Genomic DNA, 18,697 nt, shown 5'->3' on the forward strand with positions numbered 1-18,697 from the left:
TAGTCAATCCTAATGATCTTGGTAGACACGTGTGATTGTTGCCACTCGATTACCGCCCTTGCAAGCAAACAGACTGATGGGCCGGAAGTTGGTTAGTATGGATGTCGGACACACCACCAACGCGTTTTCAGATTTTTCACCTACGTCTACTTATTCGATCGCGCCAAAGTTAACTACTATTTATATGAAATCGAAAGGGCGCTACGTAGTAACAGTATAGGTAAATTACTGTTTTTAGTATTGTAACTAGACCCTGACACCTTGGCAAACACTCGATGTGATCTGATCTTATCAATAATGTGTACATTAACATACTTCAATCACACCCGCTTACCGTCCTCGTGAACTACAGACTACACAATCGATCGGAAAAGTCGGGTCAACTTTAAAAATAGAGCATAAATCGGACGAGTCGTTGGATTTGCAATAGCTTTTATGATTGAAGCGATGTTTGTTGACGCATGTCTCGAGCAAACCATAATTGGGGAGTATAATCACAAAAATCGAGCAAGCCATCATGTGAAGTAATCTAATAACAAACACCATAAAGTGGTGCAATATTAGTGCCGTAGTTTGACAGTGTAAAAAAGCATGCGAAATTATACAATGGCAATAACAAAATGACTAAAAGTTTAAACTATTCTGTGCACTTATTGCTTCGCTTCTCAGTGGGGTCACACGATATAAGTACCTTGACAATCTAAAGTCAAAACTATCATATTCGGCTGAATCAGTCAGTAGTTTGCGTTGGGCCTTACATGTAAGCCCCTTTACACGTAACGGGTTCCATTATGAATCATATCTGAATCTTGGGACTGAAACTATCGACTTAACTGGTCAAAGCGACACGGTTAACCTAATTACGTTTCATCGTGAATAACTGTAGGTGGTAAATATAGAATGCAAGGGACGGTGATTTTACGGAAGAACACATAAAGTCAAGGTTTCGGTTTGAATGACACTAATATGAATTACTACTAAATTTATAATAATAAATAATAAATAATAAATAATAAATAATAATAATAAATAAATATACTACGACAATACACACATCGCCATCTAGCCCCAAAGTAAGCGTAGCTTCTATAATGCGAATAATTATTTAAGTTCCGAACTATAAAGATAGATGTTTTACCTAAGTTAAACGTGTGTATCTGAGTATATCTGACTTTCTGTGGTATCGTAGTTTTCAAAAAAATGGATTGATTTTGTGGCGATTTTTTCTACTTTATAACGTATGTTAAGAGTGAGTACCTTAATAAGATAACTAGAGAAGAGTCAATATAAGCTTTCGTAGCATTTTTCGTAGCGGGTGTTTTATAATCTCACCACACTGCTTTAATGCGGGTTGGCGCGCTAGCTATTATGTATTATTAAACGACTGCCCACAGCTAGGATTGGCAGGAGACAATTTTCTCCCCGAGGAATGGATAACAATTGGTCTTATCCCACAGCTTTATCACCTCTCCGTGCATTGGCGCACAAGTGGAAATAATATCCGAATAATGTATGTTTAAACCGGGGTAAACCTCCCCTGTACCCCTGTTCCCGTGCAGGTGGACACGTTAGAGGATATAATCGGGGGATTTGCTATACTCCGCGAACAGCAGGAGAATCTGTATGGTGTAATTTATAATTATATCAATCAGTATACTCCACACCAAACAGATCCTCGGCAATGTACCCTCTACGCACGTTTCGCTCGTTTAAGCTTAATTTACATAATATATTATGAATTTCCGCAAAGTAACGCCTGCTTCTATCCAATATGATCGGGGGATACAATGTTTGTCTCTTGCCTGTGCCCTGCAGCCCGGATATTATTTCCGATTATGCGCTAATGCTCTGAACTATTGATAAAGCTGTGGGAGAAGATAAATGTTTATCCTTTCCCCGCAAAGATAATTGACTCCTGCCCATGCTAGCCGTGCAGGAATGAAATTTTCTCAGGGTTTAGGTACGTAATCTTTAGGCGCGCTCTCGTTTTTAAATAATATGATTTCTCAGCACCAACATATTGATATATTTAATATAAGTTTCTAAATTATATTTAGACAAATGAACTTATATTTTCATAATGTACATCTGTAGCTGACTTAGTATACGTTTTGGCTAGTTGTAAGTTTACTAAGGATATTCATAAATAAATAAATAAATAAAGTATTGTCATCCCGAGTGACATTTGGAAAAAATTGCACGTATATCGCCATTTTAAAATGTGAAAATTCTTATAGTGTCGGGCAGTTGTATTATTTTTTTTAATTTGGAACTTGTATGTTTTAACCGCCTCGTTTGTATAGTGGTCAGAATGTGCACTTAAGATCATGAGATCCTGGATACGAGGCCTGTGCCCAACAGTGGTTCGTTTTTAGGTCGGTAGAATAATGGACTGTATGTTGTTTCAGAGGACGATGAGGAATGCGCGCTATCCGAAGGTTCGGAGACTTCAGAGGGAGGTCGGGCGGACACCGACGATGAAGGCATTGAGAGGGACTCAGAGCCAGCACCGCGAAGACGAAGAAGCATCCGGAGGTTCATGCTCAAGGATGTTATTGAGGTATGTTTATGCGCGGTGGATATGTCTGTACGCGGATTTTTTAAACTGCTAAGGCGGTTAAGTCAGTCCGACCAAATGTAAACAAACAAATGACAGGTCGTGAACATTTTAGATGAGGTTAGAATTTAGATTATATCGGCTCAAAGCTAAACATCATAATTTCTTATAATTTTTTTATTCAAATTTTTGCAGACGACTAAAATGTTGTTTACCCCTTCACTAAGCGAACGGCTTGTACCTGACACTTAAGTTAGGTATAGCTCACCCCCTTGAAAATTTTCAAGCTTTCGCAAATCGAGCGGAAACCGCGCAACTTTTTGGAGTTGAAAAGTAGCACAAGTAAAAGTGTCCAGGGTATCATTTATTTTCATTTCAAACTTAAGTCAAATCCGTTCAGTAGTTTTTCGGTGTAAGACTAGTAAACATCTGGTTAAATCCTATCCTTACAAAATTACGCGTTTATATACACATAACAGAAACATAGGTATTCAAATAAAATATATATTAGTAAAGGTAGTCTATATACCAAGAAATAAATAAACAAAAAAGAAAAAAACATAAGATTAAAAAAAAATATCCTCCTCCATACAACCCGAGAATAGCAGCTTACCGGGATCTTAGTCGAGATAGTTTGCATCCTTGTATACTCGTACAGGATACGTTTTAGCACAGAAAACAGGTTCGCGGGACACTTTGTACTTTTAAGAATTACTTATGCTTAATTTGCTATGTTAGTTTAGAAACCCAATAAAGTCTTTGAAACGTGTCATCAGTGTGTGTCACAACTTTGATACGATTTACAAATTAGATGTGTCAATTCCCATGCGCTTAGCTTTCACTTTGAAGAGGAGCACGATCCTTATCTGGATGAGTATTATATGGTGCTATAAAGATCTGGACACACCGGGAAAATGTCAATGTAACACGATGTGATCTAAGTTTAATTATATTTATTACCGACAAGTGGGAAGGTAAAGTTTTTAAAACTAAAACTTATAATCAAATAGGCCTTCTTTTTAAAACGTTCATCTCTGTAATTGTCAGCTAGAACCTACCTATATTTTATTCTTTTAATATTGGGAGGTAATAATTATGCCTAGCCCACTCTTGTGCGAAGTATGCTCTCATTTCAGCAAGGGACAATTACTTTTAATGGCGCCGATTCTTATGTCAAATCCATAAACTAAAGTTTTTATACTTTATCTTTTGGAAAAGGAGAGCACTATTGTTAGACTTGCCAATTTAGTTTAGCACCAATTAATGTTTTCACTGTATGAACGTAACTTAGGTTGCTTCTAGATGGCAACAGGCTATTCACTCGCGATTCGTGGCTCGATTATTATTCCCGGCGAAGTGAAATCAACTGTTGCTTCCCTTTCCAAATTAACTGGACATTTTAAAATATTTATACTCATCCAGTATAAATAATGCGAAAATATTTACAAAAATATTAATTTTTGACAATGAAGTGCCAACAATACAGCCAGCATCGTTCGATGCATACAGCCTATAGTATACATATAATAAAGGGAATATGTTCGTATTCAAAACAAGTTTAAAATATAACTAGTTATGAATTGTAATAATTTGATAAAATTTTACGTACATTTATCATAATTTAGAAGGTACAAAACATTTGTTTATTAAAGGAGCATCTCTTAACTTCCGTACTTTTTTAATCGCATAAAACCTCTTTGTTGCTCGAAAAAAAAATCTGTGCTACTCGGTTAAATTAGAAATGGTATAACTTCATGCATTCAACTTGCAGTGAGGTACAAATATAGCTTAACATCATAAACAAAGCACAAGTACGGTAATTCTAAATAAAACACGCGTGTCTAATATCTTGGATTGTGAGCCTTATATCGATGTGATACGGGCAAGTAACGAGTAAGTGTGGTGATAAATTATATAACTTTTGCATATTGAAGACATTATGTAGAACATCAATAAAGTATTTAAGAAACAAAATGTTACGATGTCACTAAATTGAATTTCACTTGATAAGCTTTTAATTTATTACAGAAAACATTAACATTTAAAAAAAACTATTTGCAATCATTTTAATACCGACTTCCTTATTTTCACTGTAGCGTTTCTGTAATAATTTATTCATAGACTCGCTTTGACAAGTTAGTGCTGTAAATTGACGCAAAAGTAAGATTTAAACTAGTTCTGAATTTTCCCCTGTGTAATTATTTCCCCTTAGACTGCATAATGACTTACCACCACGTGGGGGCTAAGTTGTTTTAGAATAAAAAAATAAAAACATTGTCATGCCAACTTAATTTAGTTGTATATAAATAATAAATTTACCACGACAATACGCACCACGCCATCTGGCCTTAAAGTAAGCTTAGCTTGTGTTATGGGTACTAAGTAGACTGATGAATTTTCATCACACAAACATTTTCCAGTTGTGGGAATGGAAGCCACGGCCTTGGACTCTGAAAGCAGGGTCGCTGCCCACTGCGCCAATCGGCCGTCTAATATCAATCTATTTGCGTTAGAGCTATGTGTGCCGCACACCTTAAATTCCGTCTATGACGTGTGTTGCGTCACAAGTCCTAAAAGACAGTGAAGACACCCACTTTCACTCGCTCTACGGTCCATGAGGGAATTACGATAAACAAGCGGACGGAAGGAATAGATCCGTTCATATTGAACACTAACTTTTCCCGTGACTATCACAAGCTATCATATCATCCTCGTTCAGGCTGATTGTGATAACCCGCGTCATTATGAGTGTTATAAGTGGCGACTGATGTCATGCTATCTCATGCCACTTACATTAGAGCTCTGCAGCTGCTAGCCGGGCATAGGTTATAATTTTTTTTAAAGTAAAACTTCTTTTGGCGCGACTAGGGAGAAACTCAGATTATAGTCTGACGGAAGTAACGCTTACATCAGACGTCTGTCTAGATTCCGCTATTTAAAAATAATAATTTGGGTTGGCCGTAAGTATATGTCATATACTCAACGCTTTTTTTTTTTTTTTTTTTTTTCAATTCAAATTCATTTATTGCATATTACAGGTCAGGTTGGATAGAATTATAAGTATGAAGTCCCAATGTATATTGCCTCTTTGGGCGTGCAACAATTACAGTGCAGGTGCTTCTTGTGTTATACGCCAGCTAGTGGCAAATATGATAATCAATTGGGATTATTTATTTTCAATATTTTCAAACGGATCAATTGTGAATAGTAAAGTAAATAAAAATCCAACAGTTTAAAAAAAAATTTAATATCTCTAAATATACTAAAATTTAAATTATTCTTAAATTTTCTGACGATTGCGACATTCCATAATATTCAGTGACAAGGTTATATTGACATGTGCTGATCTAACCTTCAATGTTCAACATCCAATTATTCTATTCAACATATGAAAATATTTAAAATGTGAAAGTGATATTAAATAATTTTAAATAGAATATGAAATTTAAAAAATAGTGAATATTAAATGAAATAGCGGAGTCCTAGGAACATTTTATAATAAAAAATTTACTTCAATCGCGCGTAAAGGTTACACGCACACCCTTTTTTTTATCTCTCATCGTTTTCCGAGTATCTTTCTGGGATTAAAGTATTCTTTGCACGTACGACTCTACTTTGCGAGATTCCTCTGTGTCTAAGTAGCGGCTGATTCGGACATCATTTCTTCCTCACCTGCTATAATAAATGTGATAGTGTGATAGCACAGTGGGTAGGACTTCGACTTCACTTTCGGGGGGCCGATTTCGAATCCCAGCTTTAATTTTTCTAAGTTATGTGCGTTTTAAGCAATTCAAATATCACTTGCTTCAACGGTGAAGGAAAACATCGTGAGGAAAGCTGCATGCCGCAGAGTTCTCCATAATAAACTCAAAGGCGTGTGGAGTCCACCAATCCACACTTGGCCAGCTGGACTACAGCTTTACATGAGGTTTCTAAAGCTTATATTGGGCCTACATGAAATAAATGAATTTTGAATTTTTGAATTTTACAATGGGAAGGGGTCTTCCCATTGTTTGAGGAGACCCGTGCCCTGTAGTGGGCCGGTAATGGGTTGATATGATGATGATGATGATGATTATAAATATAAAAGTGTAGTTTGTTTGTTTATTCTTCCTTCATGCCCTAATTGGAACTAACCAACTGATCAACTCGATTTTTCGCAAGGGGTTAGTCGAAATAACGGCTCTCCGGTAACTAACTCTATGCGAAAAATCCGCACTAACTCTATGGGAACCGTTTATTTCCTTGGGATAGTAAGAAGCCTATGTTACTCTTAACATAGTATAACATAGGCTTTTTACTATCCCAAGAAAATAAACATTTCCCACGGGATATGTCAAAAACTATAATAATTGCATACGAAGACCGCGGGCATCGGCTCGTAGGAAATAAGCAAACAAACAGACTGACTTCTGCATTAAAACTACAATCGCGGCTTTCCCCTGAATTCTTTCGGTCCCTAAGAAATCTCGCTTGAAATGTTTCTTTTACCAGGATAAAAAGTATCTAGAAGGCCAGCTATCTCTATGCAAACAAACAGACACCCTTTCGCATTTATAGTATGGAAGTATTGAGAGACTTGTTTAGTGATAATAACTTAAGTATTATTGATAAGAGCCTATTTACATAGCTTTTACTGCTTTTAGCGAGCGATATAGTGAAAGTGTTCATCGTTTCAAATCACTCGGTGATAATATTACACTTTATGTCGTGTTATCATGGTATTGGACGAATTTATTACGGAATGTATTATGAATTTACGATGCAATAGGAGTTTCCCTCAGAATAAAGAATAGTAGAGAGCGGCCATGACGCCTCTTGCTGGGTGGCCACTATATGCCCAGTGGACATACAATGCCACCACTCGAGTAATTTCATCAATTCGTCATCAAGGCGATTGTCAGTCCGTCAGGCCAAGTTACTGGTCAGATTTGGGATAAAAAATATCCTATGTTCAAGCTATATTTATGCAAAATTCTAAGTTAAGTCGTTGAGGGGAACGTAATTAACAAGCGAACACAGCTTCACATTTCAAAAATTAGTATGGATACGCAAAACTCGAAAAGTACCTAGATGCATTTGACTTTTGTGTAAACTCGAAAAGTAGTTTTTTTTAGTTCGCAAAACTGACAATCAACTGCTTACTCTAATATAAACTATATCACTATTTGGCTATATCTATACTATCATGAAAGCAATTTGCAAGAAATTGCATTCGATACATAGAACTATGTTGACCAAAAACTAATCTTACGGTTTTAGTAGCGGCTACCTTCACGTGGAACTATGAATTTTAAGCGCTCAAGCAGGAGACAACGTAACAGGAGAAAGACGATGGCCTCTAATTAAAACCACTAGACACTTTTTTTTTCTATTGTGTATACTATTTTGGTCAGTGTGACGCTGTAATACGAGTGTCTTTGGAAAAAAAAATGCGTGACTAAAAACATTATAGTTATTAGTTCTAAGGGCACCCGTATGTAGCATGTGGCGCTTCAAATATGGAGCTAGTGAGACAATGAGATAAATTCAAAAAGAGTGAGACTCTTTTATATTTTTAAAAGTTATGTCATGCCAAAAGATTTCCAATAATCAAAGTCAAATTAGATGAAAATCAATAACGTAGCTCTACAACTCGTCGATTTAAGAACCATTTTTTTTTAAGTCGATTCAAATGTGTAAATGCGCTTATTATTATGATAAGCTAAGCAATGTTACTCCGATATATATATATCTTTGCTAACGTGTCATTAAGATCGTAGGAAACAGAATGTGAAAGTGGGACAAAAACTAAACCTCCATATTTGCTATAATTTATGTAGTTCCCAAATTTGAATTTTCCATAAAAATTATGGCATCTTCGATCGATGAATTATTATAATAAAATATTGTGGGCATAGTGGAAATAATACGGATTAAAGATGATCGCTGATCTTATTGAAGACTTACGTACCTTGGTCACGTTCGATAATGAATTTCATCCCACAAATTTTCTATTGATCCGGACGCCAGTAAAATATCAACGGAGTCAAGTGCGCTAGAGAATTGCGAATGAATTTATTTTAACACTTCGAAGTGCTTCGAAGGATTCGTAATTAAATTTTTTGTCGTTAAATTTAGGATTAATTTAAAAAAAAATTATAATTTATTGTGCAAAAGATCAATATAAATCAGCTACGTAGCTTAGTACTGTCACATATTACAATATTCTAAGCTAAGTGTTCTATTACTTGAGTACTTAACTCAAACAATAACTGCGCTAGCTAAAAACTATACTGTTTACTATAACATTATAAGGGATCTTTTGTTATACGCTGATTTCCACTTGAACACATCAGATCCTCAAAAAAATATCATACCTACTAAACTAAAAACATAAATCACCTTAAAACAAAAGATAGTAATTTAAAATACGCTCAGCTAATGAAAAGTATATGTTAAAATACCTTCATACATATGGATAGAATTAAGAATGTCTTCCGTTTTAAAGTGAGTTAAATGTACTGTGATTAGCACGTGCGGTAAGTACGATACGAGAAACACAATGTGCGATCATCTTTACCCAATAGCTACCATATAGATCATCAATATAGTTACGAAACGATCAGTCGACATCAATAAATTTGAAATCGCCAACTAACTATTAACTATAATTAGTTATTAACTTGTTTTACATAATCCCATAATATATTTATTAAAAGAGGCTTCTAAACTTTCATATTGTTTCGTCATCTTCATCATCCGAAGCCTATTGAAGTCCCGCTGTTAAGCAAAGGCCTTGTCCCTCATACACCGCTGCAAGGAGGTCGTTGTTTTTGCGTAAAACCTCATTGCGAATTCTATTTCCTTTTTCATTCATCTATAATTCTCCTTTGAACTCTTGCGGCTCCCTTAAAGTAATATTTTTCTTAGCCCCGCAATATTGAAGTGGTAGGCGGTAAAGAAAACGTTTTAAGCGCAATTTTCCACTCGGTGATACTTATCTCGGCGCTGAAGTAGGTCGACGGGTCACACTATCAATAATGCAGCTTGGGAGTTCCGGATAGTTTGCCGTTTCACATAAGTTTGTTAAGTAAAGGAGATTGATATACCATGCGGCATTAAGGATATTAAGGAATAAATAAAACGAAGCTTGCGAGCCACTTAGCTAATAAACAAGACCGACAGTTTAATGTCTTTTTTGAGGCGCACCAAAATATAAGAAAATCTAAATGCATTTATTTCAAGTAGGCCTATATATACTTTTGAAACGTCAAGTCTGTCTGTTTGTAGTGACTCTACCAACGGTTCGGAAGGCAGATTCTACCGAGAAGAAGCCGGCAAGAAACTCAGCAGTTGCTCTTTTCAGACATAAACTATTTACACTTTACATTTTAACATTCATTTTTCTATCTTGTGAGAGATGAAAGCGGAGCCGGATGCTTTTAAGCAACCTTGTCTTTAAGAAATTCATCAATTGTGTAGTAACCTCGCTGTAATAAATGTGTTTTAACATATTCTTTAGATTAATGCATTGGTAGCACCAATTTCCTGTTTCCCGACTATTATAAATAAATAAATATACTACGACAATACACACACCGCCATCTAGTCCCAAAGTAAGCGTAGCTTGTGTTATGGGTACTAAGATAACTGATGAATATTTTTATGAATAATATACATAAATACTTATAATATACATATAAACACCCAGACACTGAAAAACATTCATGTTCATCACACAAACATTTTCCAGTTGTGGAAATCGAACCCACGGCCTTGGACTCAGAAAGCAGGGTCGCTGCCCACTGCGCCAATCGGCCGTCAAACTACTTAGACTATTACTAATACATGAAGCGAAACGGTGATAGCCCATTGGTTAGGACTTCGGATTCACTTTCGGGTGGCCGAGTTCGAATCCCATCGTGCTTGCCTCCATGGTAAAGGAAAACATTGCGAGGAAACTTCATGCCTGAGAGTTCTCCATAATGTTCTCAAAATGTTCTCAATGGCGTGTGAAGTCTACCAAACCGCACTGGGCCAGCGTGGTGGACTACGACCTTAACCCCCTTCTCATTGTGGGAGACTCGTGCCGTGTAGTGGGCTGCTAATGGGTTGATATGATGATGACGATGATGAGAACCGAACGTCGTAATAACAAGAACCTCGTAATAACAATCTAAATCAAAATTATCCAAGAGAGACATAACACTATGGTCTATAAGTCATTAAATTATGCAATAATGTGTGGTAGTAAAAAATAGTTGTAAAAATAATTAATTTAACGGGCAAATCAATAAAATAATTAGATTAGTAGGTAAATAAATTATGTGGTAGAAATCAAGAAGTAGTCATATGACATTAGACTGTTTTTTAAAAATATTTTTCATCATACTAGGCACCTTATCTCCGGTACGGTGCCCAGTATAAATAAACAAACTTAGTAAGTATGATGAAATACCACACATACCACACCGTATATACGGTTTTGGAGCATAGACCCACCGCCCTGCTTCAATGCGGGTTGGTGGGCACCAACCTGCATTGGTACCCACCAGGTATGGAAAACCCACAGGCGTGCAGGTTTCCTCACGATGTTTTCTCTCACCGTCGAAGTAAGTGATGTTTTAATTACATAATAATACGTACCTTTGAAAAGTTAGAGGTGCGTGCTGGGATTCAAACTCGCGCCCCCGAAAGTGAATCCGAAGTCCTATCCACTGCGCTATGATCGTTACGCTTTGTTTTTTTAAGGACTTTTCTCACATTAGTGATAATAACCGGGACCGACAGATTAACGTGCTCTCTCTCTTTCTATTACCGACGATTTCCTAGGAACGAGCTGATACTAACCTTTTTTTTTCGTGGGGAAATCCTCATGTATACCACAGCTCCACGGGGAGGCACGTGGCAATCCAACCATTCGCCTGATGCCTAGGCCACGGGAACTCTTTCTCACCCGCGACAAGCCTTACCTAAAAATTGTTGGTCCGACGCGGGATTCGAACCCAGGACCAAGTGATCCGTGCTAAACATGCCATCCACCAGACCAACGAGTCTTATTTGCTGCCTTGTAAAATATATATATTTAAAAGTAAGCTACTAAGTAAAACAAGCTAATAACGGCTGGTTAGCATATTGTATAGGTTATCGGCGAGTTAATTAAATGCAATCACAATTTCGACACTTGTTTTTCGTTTTCGACGCGGTCTAACTCAATAAAATGTAAAATACGGTAGCCGAAACTGCCGATATCAAATTAGCAGTTAACATATTCAATTGAAAAATTGTTGACTTTCTAAATATCACACATGCATTAAAAGCTTCGAACGTTTAAAGAGGGCTGCGACAAATTGTCCTTTAAATCACGTTTATTTGTCCACATTTGTGGTGAAAAGTGAATTAGGTCGATTTAAATGCGGTTTTATTAAATCACTTGGGGTGGGTTAAATGGGGTGTTTGGTAAACCTTTTGGTGTTCAATTATGATATTAAAGATTGTTATTTATTTATTTATTCAACTCTTTATTTGTACACCACTATGAAATTGGGAAAATAAAAGATCAATAGAAATACAAAGACAGAAGTAGAATACAAAAGGCGACCTTATCGCTTAGTAGCGATCTCTGCCAGGCAACCTTTGTATTAGGACAAGATGAGCGAGAGCGGACAGGTGGTGCAAAATTAATGTAAACCTACATTCAAATAACTAAATACAAATACAAAAATAAAATTGCACAAATAAGAAAAATATCATACATAAAAACTTAAGAACATATAGATAATAAAAATAAACATACACAAGGTACTAAAAGTCGTCATTAATGAGCAAGATAATATGCTTTCACCGCGTTTTGTTGTTACGTTGTAGGATAAACCCTTGTGACGTTGTACTTAAATGGCTGTATTGTAATACTCATTGATTTGTCGTACTAAGTTGTGATAGTCCAGTGGGTAGGACTTCGACTTCGATTTCGGGGGGCCGAGTTCGAATCCCAGCACGCACCTCTAACTTTTCTAAGTTACGTACGTTTTAAGCAATTCAAATATCACTTGCTTCAACGGTGAAGGAAAACATAATGTGGAAACAAAAATCGATTAAGAAGGAACTGCATGCCTGAGAGTTCTCCATAATGTTCTCAAAGGTGTTGTGGAGTCCATCAATCCGCACTGGGCCAGCGTGGTGGACTACCAACTTAACCCCTTCTTATTGTGGGAGACCCGTGCCCTGTAGTGGGCCGGTAATGAGTTGAGATGATGATGATGATTGTAATACTTGAATGTTACTAGCCTTGTGGATAAGGCTTCGGCTTGCCACTGTGGGGACCGAGTTCGATTACCGTCACGCCGTCACGCACCTCTTTTGGAGTTATTCGCGTTTTCTAATTTAAGCGATTAAAAGACGAAGACTCAAAGACGTGTGAAGTCCACCAATCTGCACATGGACGTGGTGGACGACCTTAACCCGTCTTTTTCTGAGAGTGACCCTGTGTGACCCATTAACGGCCCACTACAGGGAGTGGGCCGTTAATAGGTTGATGAAGAATGAATTGTAATACTTTACTGGGAAGTAAATTAAAGACGTTGTTTGTGTTAAGATACGCTCTAACGACAAGTAGAATATCTTAAGCTTAATTCAGACAACGAGATTAGCCAACCAGTCGGAATGTCTGTGTAATGAAGACAATCCAACTAAACGATAATGAGCAGCGTCACAGTTCAATGCTCTAATCCTTCTCTGCCCTGAGAGAGGAGATGTGTGCCAGCAGTCGGACGGGATTCTATTAACATACGATCTTTCTGATGTGGATTAATGAAACTACAATTCTTGGCAGCACAGAATAGAATATTCATGTACTCTGGTAGATTGCCTGGTAGAGATCGCTTTTAAGCGATAAGGCCTTTTCTTTCTTTATTTCAATTGTGTTTTTTTTATTGCTTTGTCTTTCGTGTACAATAAAGTTTATTTGATTTGATACCTATCAATTTTCGGCCCGATCCGGGATACGAACCCAAGTCGTCCTAAACCGTCGTTAAACATACCAACAACTAGAGTCCAGTGAGTAGACCAACGAAGCATCGTACATCATACACGCATAAACGTAACCATAGCGGATAACCATCCGTTATAATTCCAACACAATTTGGCATATCACCTGATCAAACTCTTGTGGTGAGCACGAATTCTTGGAATTCTTGTCTGGAATTCGCGTGCGTGACAGACAAGCGTGCCATGCCGTTGTAATGGTTGTATTTCTGCATGACTAATGATAACTTTGAGCATCTTAGGGTTGCCAACTGGCGTACCCACTCCTAATCAAAAGTACACTATACAGTAGTATGGTTTGAAACAGTGTATAGCAGTGGAGTGCATAGAGGGTATGCACAGGGCAAGCAGATGATATAAAATGAAGAAAATCTCCAGTAAAAGTTATAAAAAACCTACTAATATGTTTTTCTTCATTTTATATCATCTGCTTGCCCTGTGCATACCCTCTATGCACGCCACTGATATACACTGTTTCAAACCAAAACTATTAAATTATTATAATAAAACTGTAACAGGTCAAATTCATTAAAGATATTTTAAAAGTTCTTTTTGTATGGCACTCTATGAGCGATGCTGAACCCAAAACTGTAATTTTGTTTCGTTCATGTGTGTCTGTCATGTGTACCATGACCGCATATCACGCTGAAACTACTGAATGAATTCAAATGAAACTAAACACGATTTGAGTTCATACTACGAGGTAGGACATAGGATACTTTTTTCCCGAAATTCAGCTCAGTTCCTTTGGGAGAGGGGACGAGAGTATTTGACCATTTATTACCATAACCCTATCAAATTTAAACCGATTTAAATAATTCATTTTGTATTGGATTATATTAATTTAAATAGTTTTTTGCACAATTTAAAATCCAAGTAAAATTCGATGAGGATCTGACTATCAAGTTGTCAATCGACAACATCAAAATATCGTATATTAACAGAAGTCGTATATATACTTTCGTATTCTACTGGCTTCCCGTAATCCATGGAAATCGGTTTCGTATTTTTTAATAACCCATTTATTTTTTGCTATCTTGGGTGAATATACTTTGGAAATTATAGACGTATACGGAGCGTTCTAAATGTAACCTTTTGCAGATACTAAAACATTTCAATTAATTCATTCAATCATTCAAATCATGCAAGTCTTAGAATTTTTTTTATTCCACTATATATAAGCTTTTGACTCCAATGGTAAGTTATACTTAATGCAGTCTAAGATGGTAGTAGACTGACCTGTCAGTGATATAGCACTTACACTAAATCCATACGCCTAATTGTTTTCTACGCCGCATTGTACTAGAACGCTCAATTTATGGTTACTAACAACTAAGTCTTCAGACCAGAAAGAAAGTTCTTAAATTATAAAATAGATAACAGCCCATTAAAGGCCAGGGTCATCTAAAATGGACAGCCCTAAAACAATACACAGTCCTAAACTAGCTCAAGATCTAGTGAAGCTGCGGTTAAGTAGTTATGCGTGTTTCAAAAGCTCTGTAAACAAAAGCTTCACAACAAAGGCCGAATGATTTGCGTGTTCAAACTCGAAGACACTACAAACAACAAATACTCAGGAATTCTCTGTTATGTGGTTGTAACTGCTCAAACACCATGCCTTTTGCATCGCGTATATATATATATGCTGTGTAGTGGGTGCTAGTATTTATGTACAAAAAAAATCGAATTTCGTAAGGTGCAGATTGGAACTCAACATTTCATTTTATAGAGACCAGCCTGTATCTCCTGGACTCCTGGTATTTATTGCTATGGATTTAATGCTTACATTCTAGAAAAAAAACGTCTCGTAACTTTGTCTGATTTATAAGCGGAGCAGCAGTGGCCTGGCATTTTTATATGAAAAGGATTCATTTAAATTATTAGCTATTTTATTGTAATCCATTATATTATATTATTATTTTTGGGCAAAGCCTTAATAAATTCATTTATTCGAAGAATGCGTAATATAAGCATTTTTGAAACGTCAAGTCTTTATGTTTGTAATTAGTGACTACTGAGAAGCCAGCAAGATCATTTCAACATCATCGCTTTTAGAATTATTATGCTGTCTTGTGAGAGATGGAAGCGTAGCGGTGTGCTAACAAGCAGCATTGTCATTAAGAAATTCATCAATTGTATACTACTGTATTGTCATCTGTACTGTAATGTGTGTTTTTAAATTGTTTAAACGTATTCAAAATTCATTTATTTCAAGTAGGCCTAATATAAGCACTTTTAAAACATCAAGTCTGTCTGTTTGTAGTGACTCCACCACCGGTTCGGAAGGCAAATTATACCGAGAAGAAGCCGGCAAAAACTCAGCAGTGGCTCTTTTCCAAAATCAACAATTTACATTTTAACATTCTTTTTTCTATCTTGTGAGGAATGAAAGCGGAGCCGGATGCTTGCCAAGCAACCTTGTCATTAAGAATTCAATTATTGAATTATTCTTATTAATTAGTCTAGCTACAATTGTTTACTAAAATGTATTGTTCCACTAGTCTTGTAGTTAATAACTTAATAGTAATAATGTGTCTTGTACGTTTCCAGCGATGCATATGGCACTGTGGCGGGAGCGGCGCTCGAATCGCGCGGGACACCGCTGCGGCGCACTACCGCGCGGTGTGCCGGGCGCTGGTCGCCGAGGCGCTCGAGCTGGCTTCCTTCCTCGCGCGGGTGCGGGTGGGCGGCGCGCGGGACCTGGGCGCTGCCGAGGACTCCGCCATGCACCTCGACACGCTGCAGTTCTCGGACTGGGTATGTATCGCTCATCTCCAGCGTTGCAGACGGCAATGCGGCACGCAAAACCACGTCGTTTTACAACCACGCGCTGGTAGAGCAGCTCATGTCGGCATTCTTCCTCGCGGCCTGGGTGTGGATAGGCGGGCGTTACCTTGTAACTTTGTAGCTCACGTATCTCTCCAGCGATTCAAATAGAACTGCGGAGAAAACGGCGCTCGAGCTGGCTTCCCTCGCACGGGTGTGGGTGGGTGTCGAGCGGAACCTCGAAACTTTGCAGTGCTTTGACTGGGTATGTATGGCGTATCTCTCCAACGATGTAAATGGCACTGCGGTGGTAGCTGCCCTCAAGCTACCGATGATCCTGATGTCCTTTCGAGTCGAGGAAAAGCGCATAATATACGAGTATATCAAGACTACGGCTCCCGTTCTGGCTTTCTTTTTAATAAGTAAGTTTGCTCACGGCCTCGAGGCGATTGCCACTTTAGTCTAGTGGCATGCTTGAGTATCCGTATCCAACCGTGCTGGTAGCTTTCCCTATAGTTTCGGCAACCATTATATGACCCAGGATAATCTTTCGTCGACTCTGATAGTGTCCATTCTGACGATGACTCTGATAGTTTTCACGTCTAGATACGTGACAATATATCCATTAATTAATAGATAATCTACCCGTATGTTATAACTTGCATTCATATGTTTTAAAAAGCTATGTTAAACATTTATCAAAAATTACGTTGGCAACATTCGCGTCCTTGAAATGCACTATTTCAGTCTGTATTTGGTTGTAGTCTGTGGTTGTTGTTTCAATAGCCTGTTAGCCTTTGAAAATTGTTTGAGCAATTTCCAAAGGACCTAAGTTAGTCATAACAGCGGAGGTGGGACGTGGTGTCAGGTGACTCAAGGCAGGCATTTGATATGCGGTAATTAATTTTACTCAAAGTGACAGTCGTATGGCACAGACAATTGTTTCTATTAATTCAGTATGTAGATTGGATATAAAGAACTGTTTATCCATCAATTACCATTCGTACAGAAGTAGGTGGACAATGTTGTTTGTTGTTTGGGATTATCTGAAAACTCAACATAGGGGCTACACAGGAGGATGCAGGACTTCTGCCCCATGGCTCGACGAAATCGGGGTTTGACAACCTTAGGTTGCCTCCCTTGCGGCTCGTTTACTGGGTTGACTTCGGGCTATGGAGAATATTACTTTGAGTTTTGTTAAACCTTACTTTGCTTAACTCGTAGAATTCGTTTTAGCTTTAAAAATGCATCTAGTCATTACCATTAAAGAATGCCTCCAAACAGCCCTACTTGAATAAGCAAAGTTATGACCTTGACTTAAAAGTTTGAAAATTGAGTACTAAATTAAACGGTGTATAAGTGGACCTTGAGTCGTACAGTAAACGATGTGTAGACCTTTGCCAAGCCATGCCAAGCCAATCTAATATTCCATAACGCAGTCCAATTGCCCTAGTTTACAGATGATTCTAAGTAATTTTATTTATCGTGCACCAATATTTCTCAACTGCTCACAGTCCGGCATGCAAGCTAATTTTGATGTAAATATTAATACCGGCGTGCTCTCTAGGAATTTCGCGTCGAATTAATTAGATTATGCGGCAAGCGTGTGAACAGAGCACCTGGCGTTGTTTGTTGGTTAAATTTCGCAGCATACGCTGAATGGGTAATTGATTTTCTTTTGGATGGAAGTAAAACTTTGCTCAAGTAAATGATGTACGGGCATCATCAGTTAAGCTTTATTGTGCGTTGGAAGGCTTTAGACGTAGGTAGACGTCATCATCATCTTCATCATCATCATCATATCAACCTATTACGGGTCTCCTCTCACAACGAGAATGATAACTCATTCTCGTTGTGAGAGCAGGCTGGACTTTACACACCTTTGAGAACATTATGGAGAACTCTTAGGCATGCAGATTTTTCTAATGGTGAAAGAATCGTTCTGTAATTTCAAAGTTTATCGATTACAAACAAAATAGCTATCCTCTTTATAATTTCTCTAGAAAAGTATGGGTGGATAAACAACTTGGAATAACTGTGATACCGACGGGTTACTTAACCAGTGCAGTCATACCGATGCTCTGTCGTAACAAGCCAATAACCATACTGCAATAATACCCTCTAAACATAATAAATTAGCACATAGGTAATTAATTTGCTCCCGACATTTACGCTGTTGCTTAAAACCCGTGTTCAAGACCTAAGTCACGAGTTTAGTAGCAGCAATCACGCTATAACACATTAACCGTCTCAAACTGACGGGTTTGATGAAGCGTGGCGATGTTTAGCTGACCGCATGCTACTATGCGACCTTTTCAAGCAAATTATAGACTCCCGGTGACTGTTAAT

General features: G+C 37.6%; 1 protein-coding gene across 2 annotated transcripts in view; it reads left to right on the plus strand.

Annotated features, from left to right (window-relative positions):
* The window catches only part of LOC120636568 (protein spire), a 223,195-nt gene that overhangs the window by 143,504 nt on the left and 60,994 nt on the right, over positions 1-18,697 (plus strand). For both annotated transcript variants that reach the window (XM_039908105.1, XM_039908113.1), the window contains exons 4-5: positions 2,409-2,560; positions 16,133-16,339. In XM_039908105.1, coding sequence (XP_039764039.1) covers positions 2,409-2,560; positions 16,133-16,339 — 359 coding nt within the window. The remainder of the gene's footprint in view (positions 1-2,408; positions 2,561-16,132; positions 16,340-18,697) is intronic.

This window comes from Pararge aegeria, chromosome 3, assembly GCF_905163445.1.
Source record: "Pararge aegeria chromosome 3, ilParAegt1.1, whole genome shotgun sequence".
In the NCBI taxonomy this organism is placed as follows: Eukaryota; Metazoa; Arthropoda; class Insecta; order Lepidoptera; family Nymphalidae; genus Pararge; species Pararge aegeria.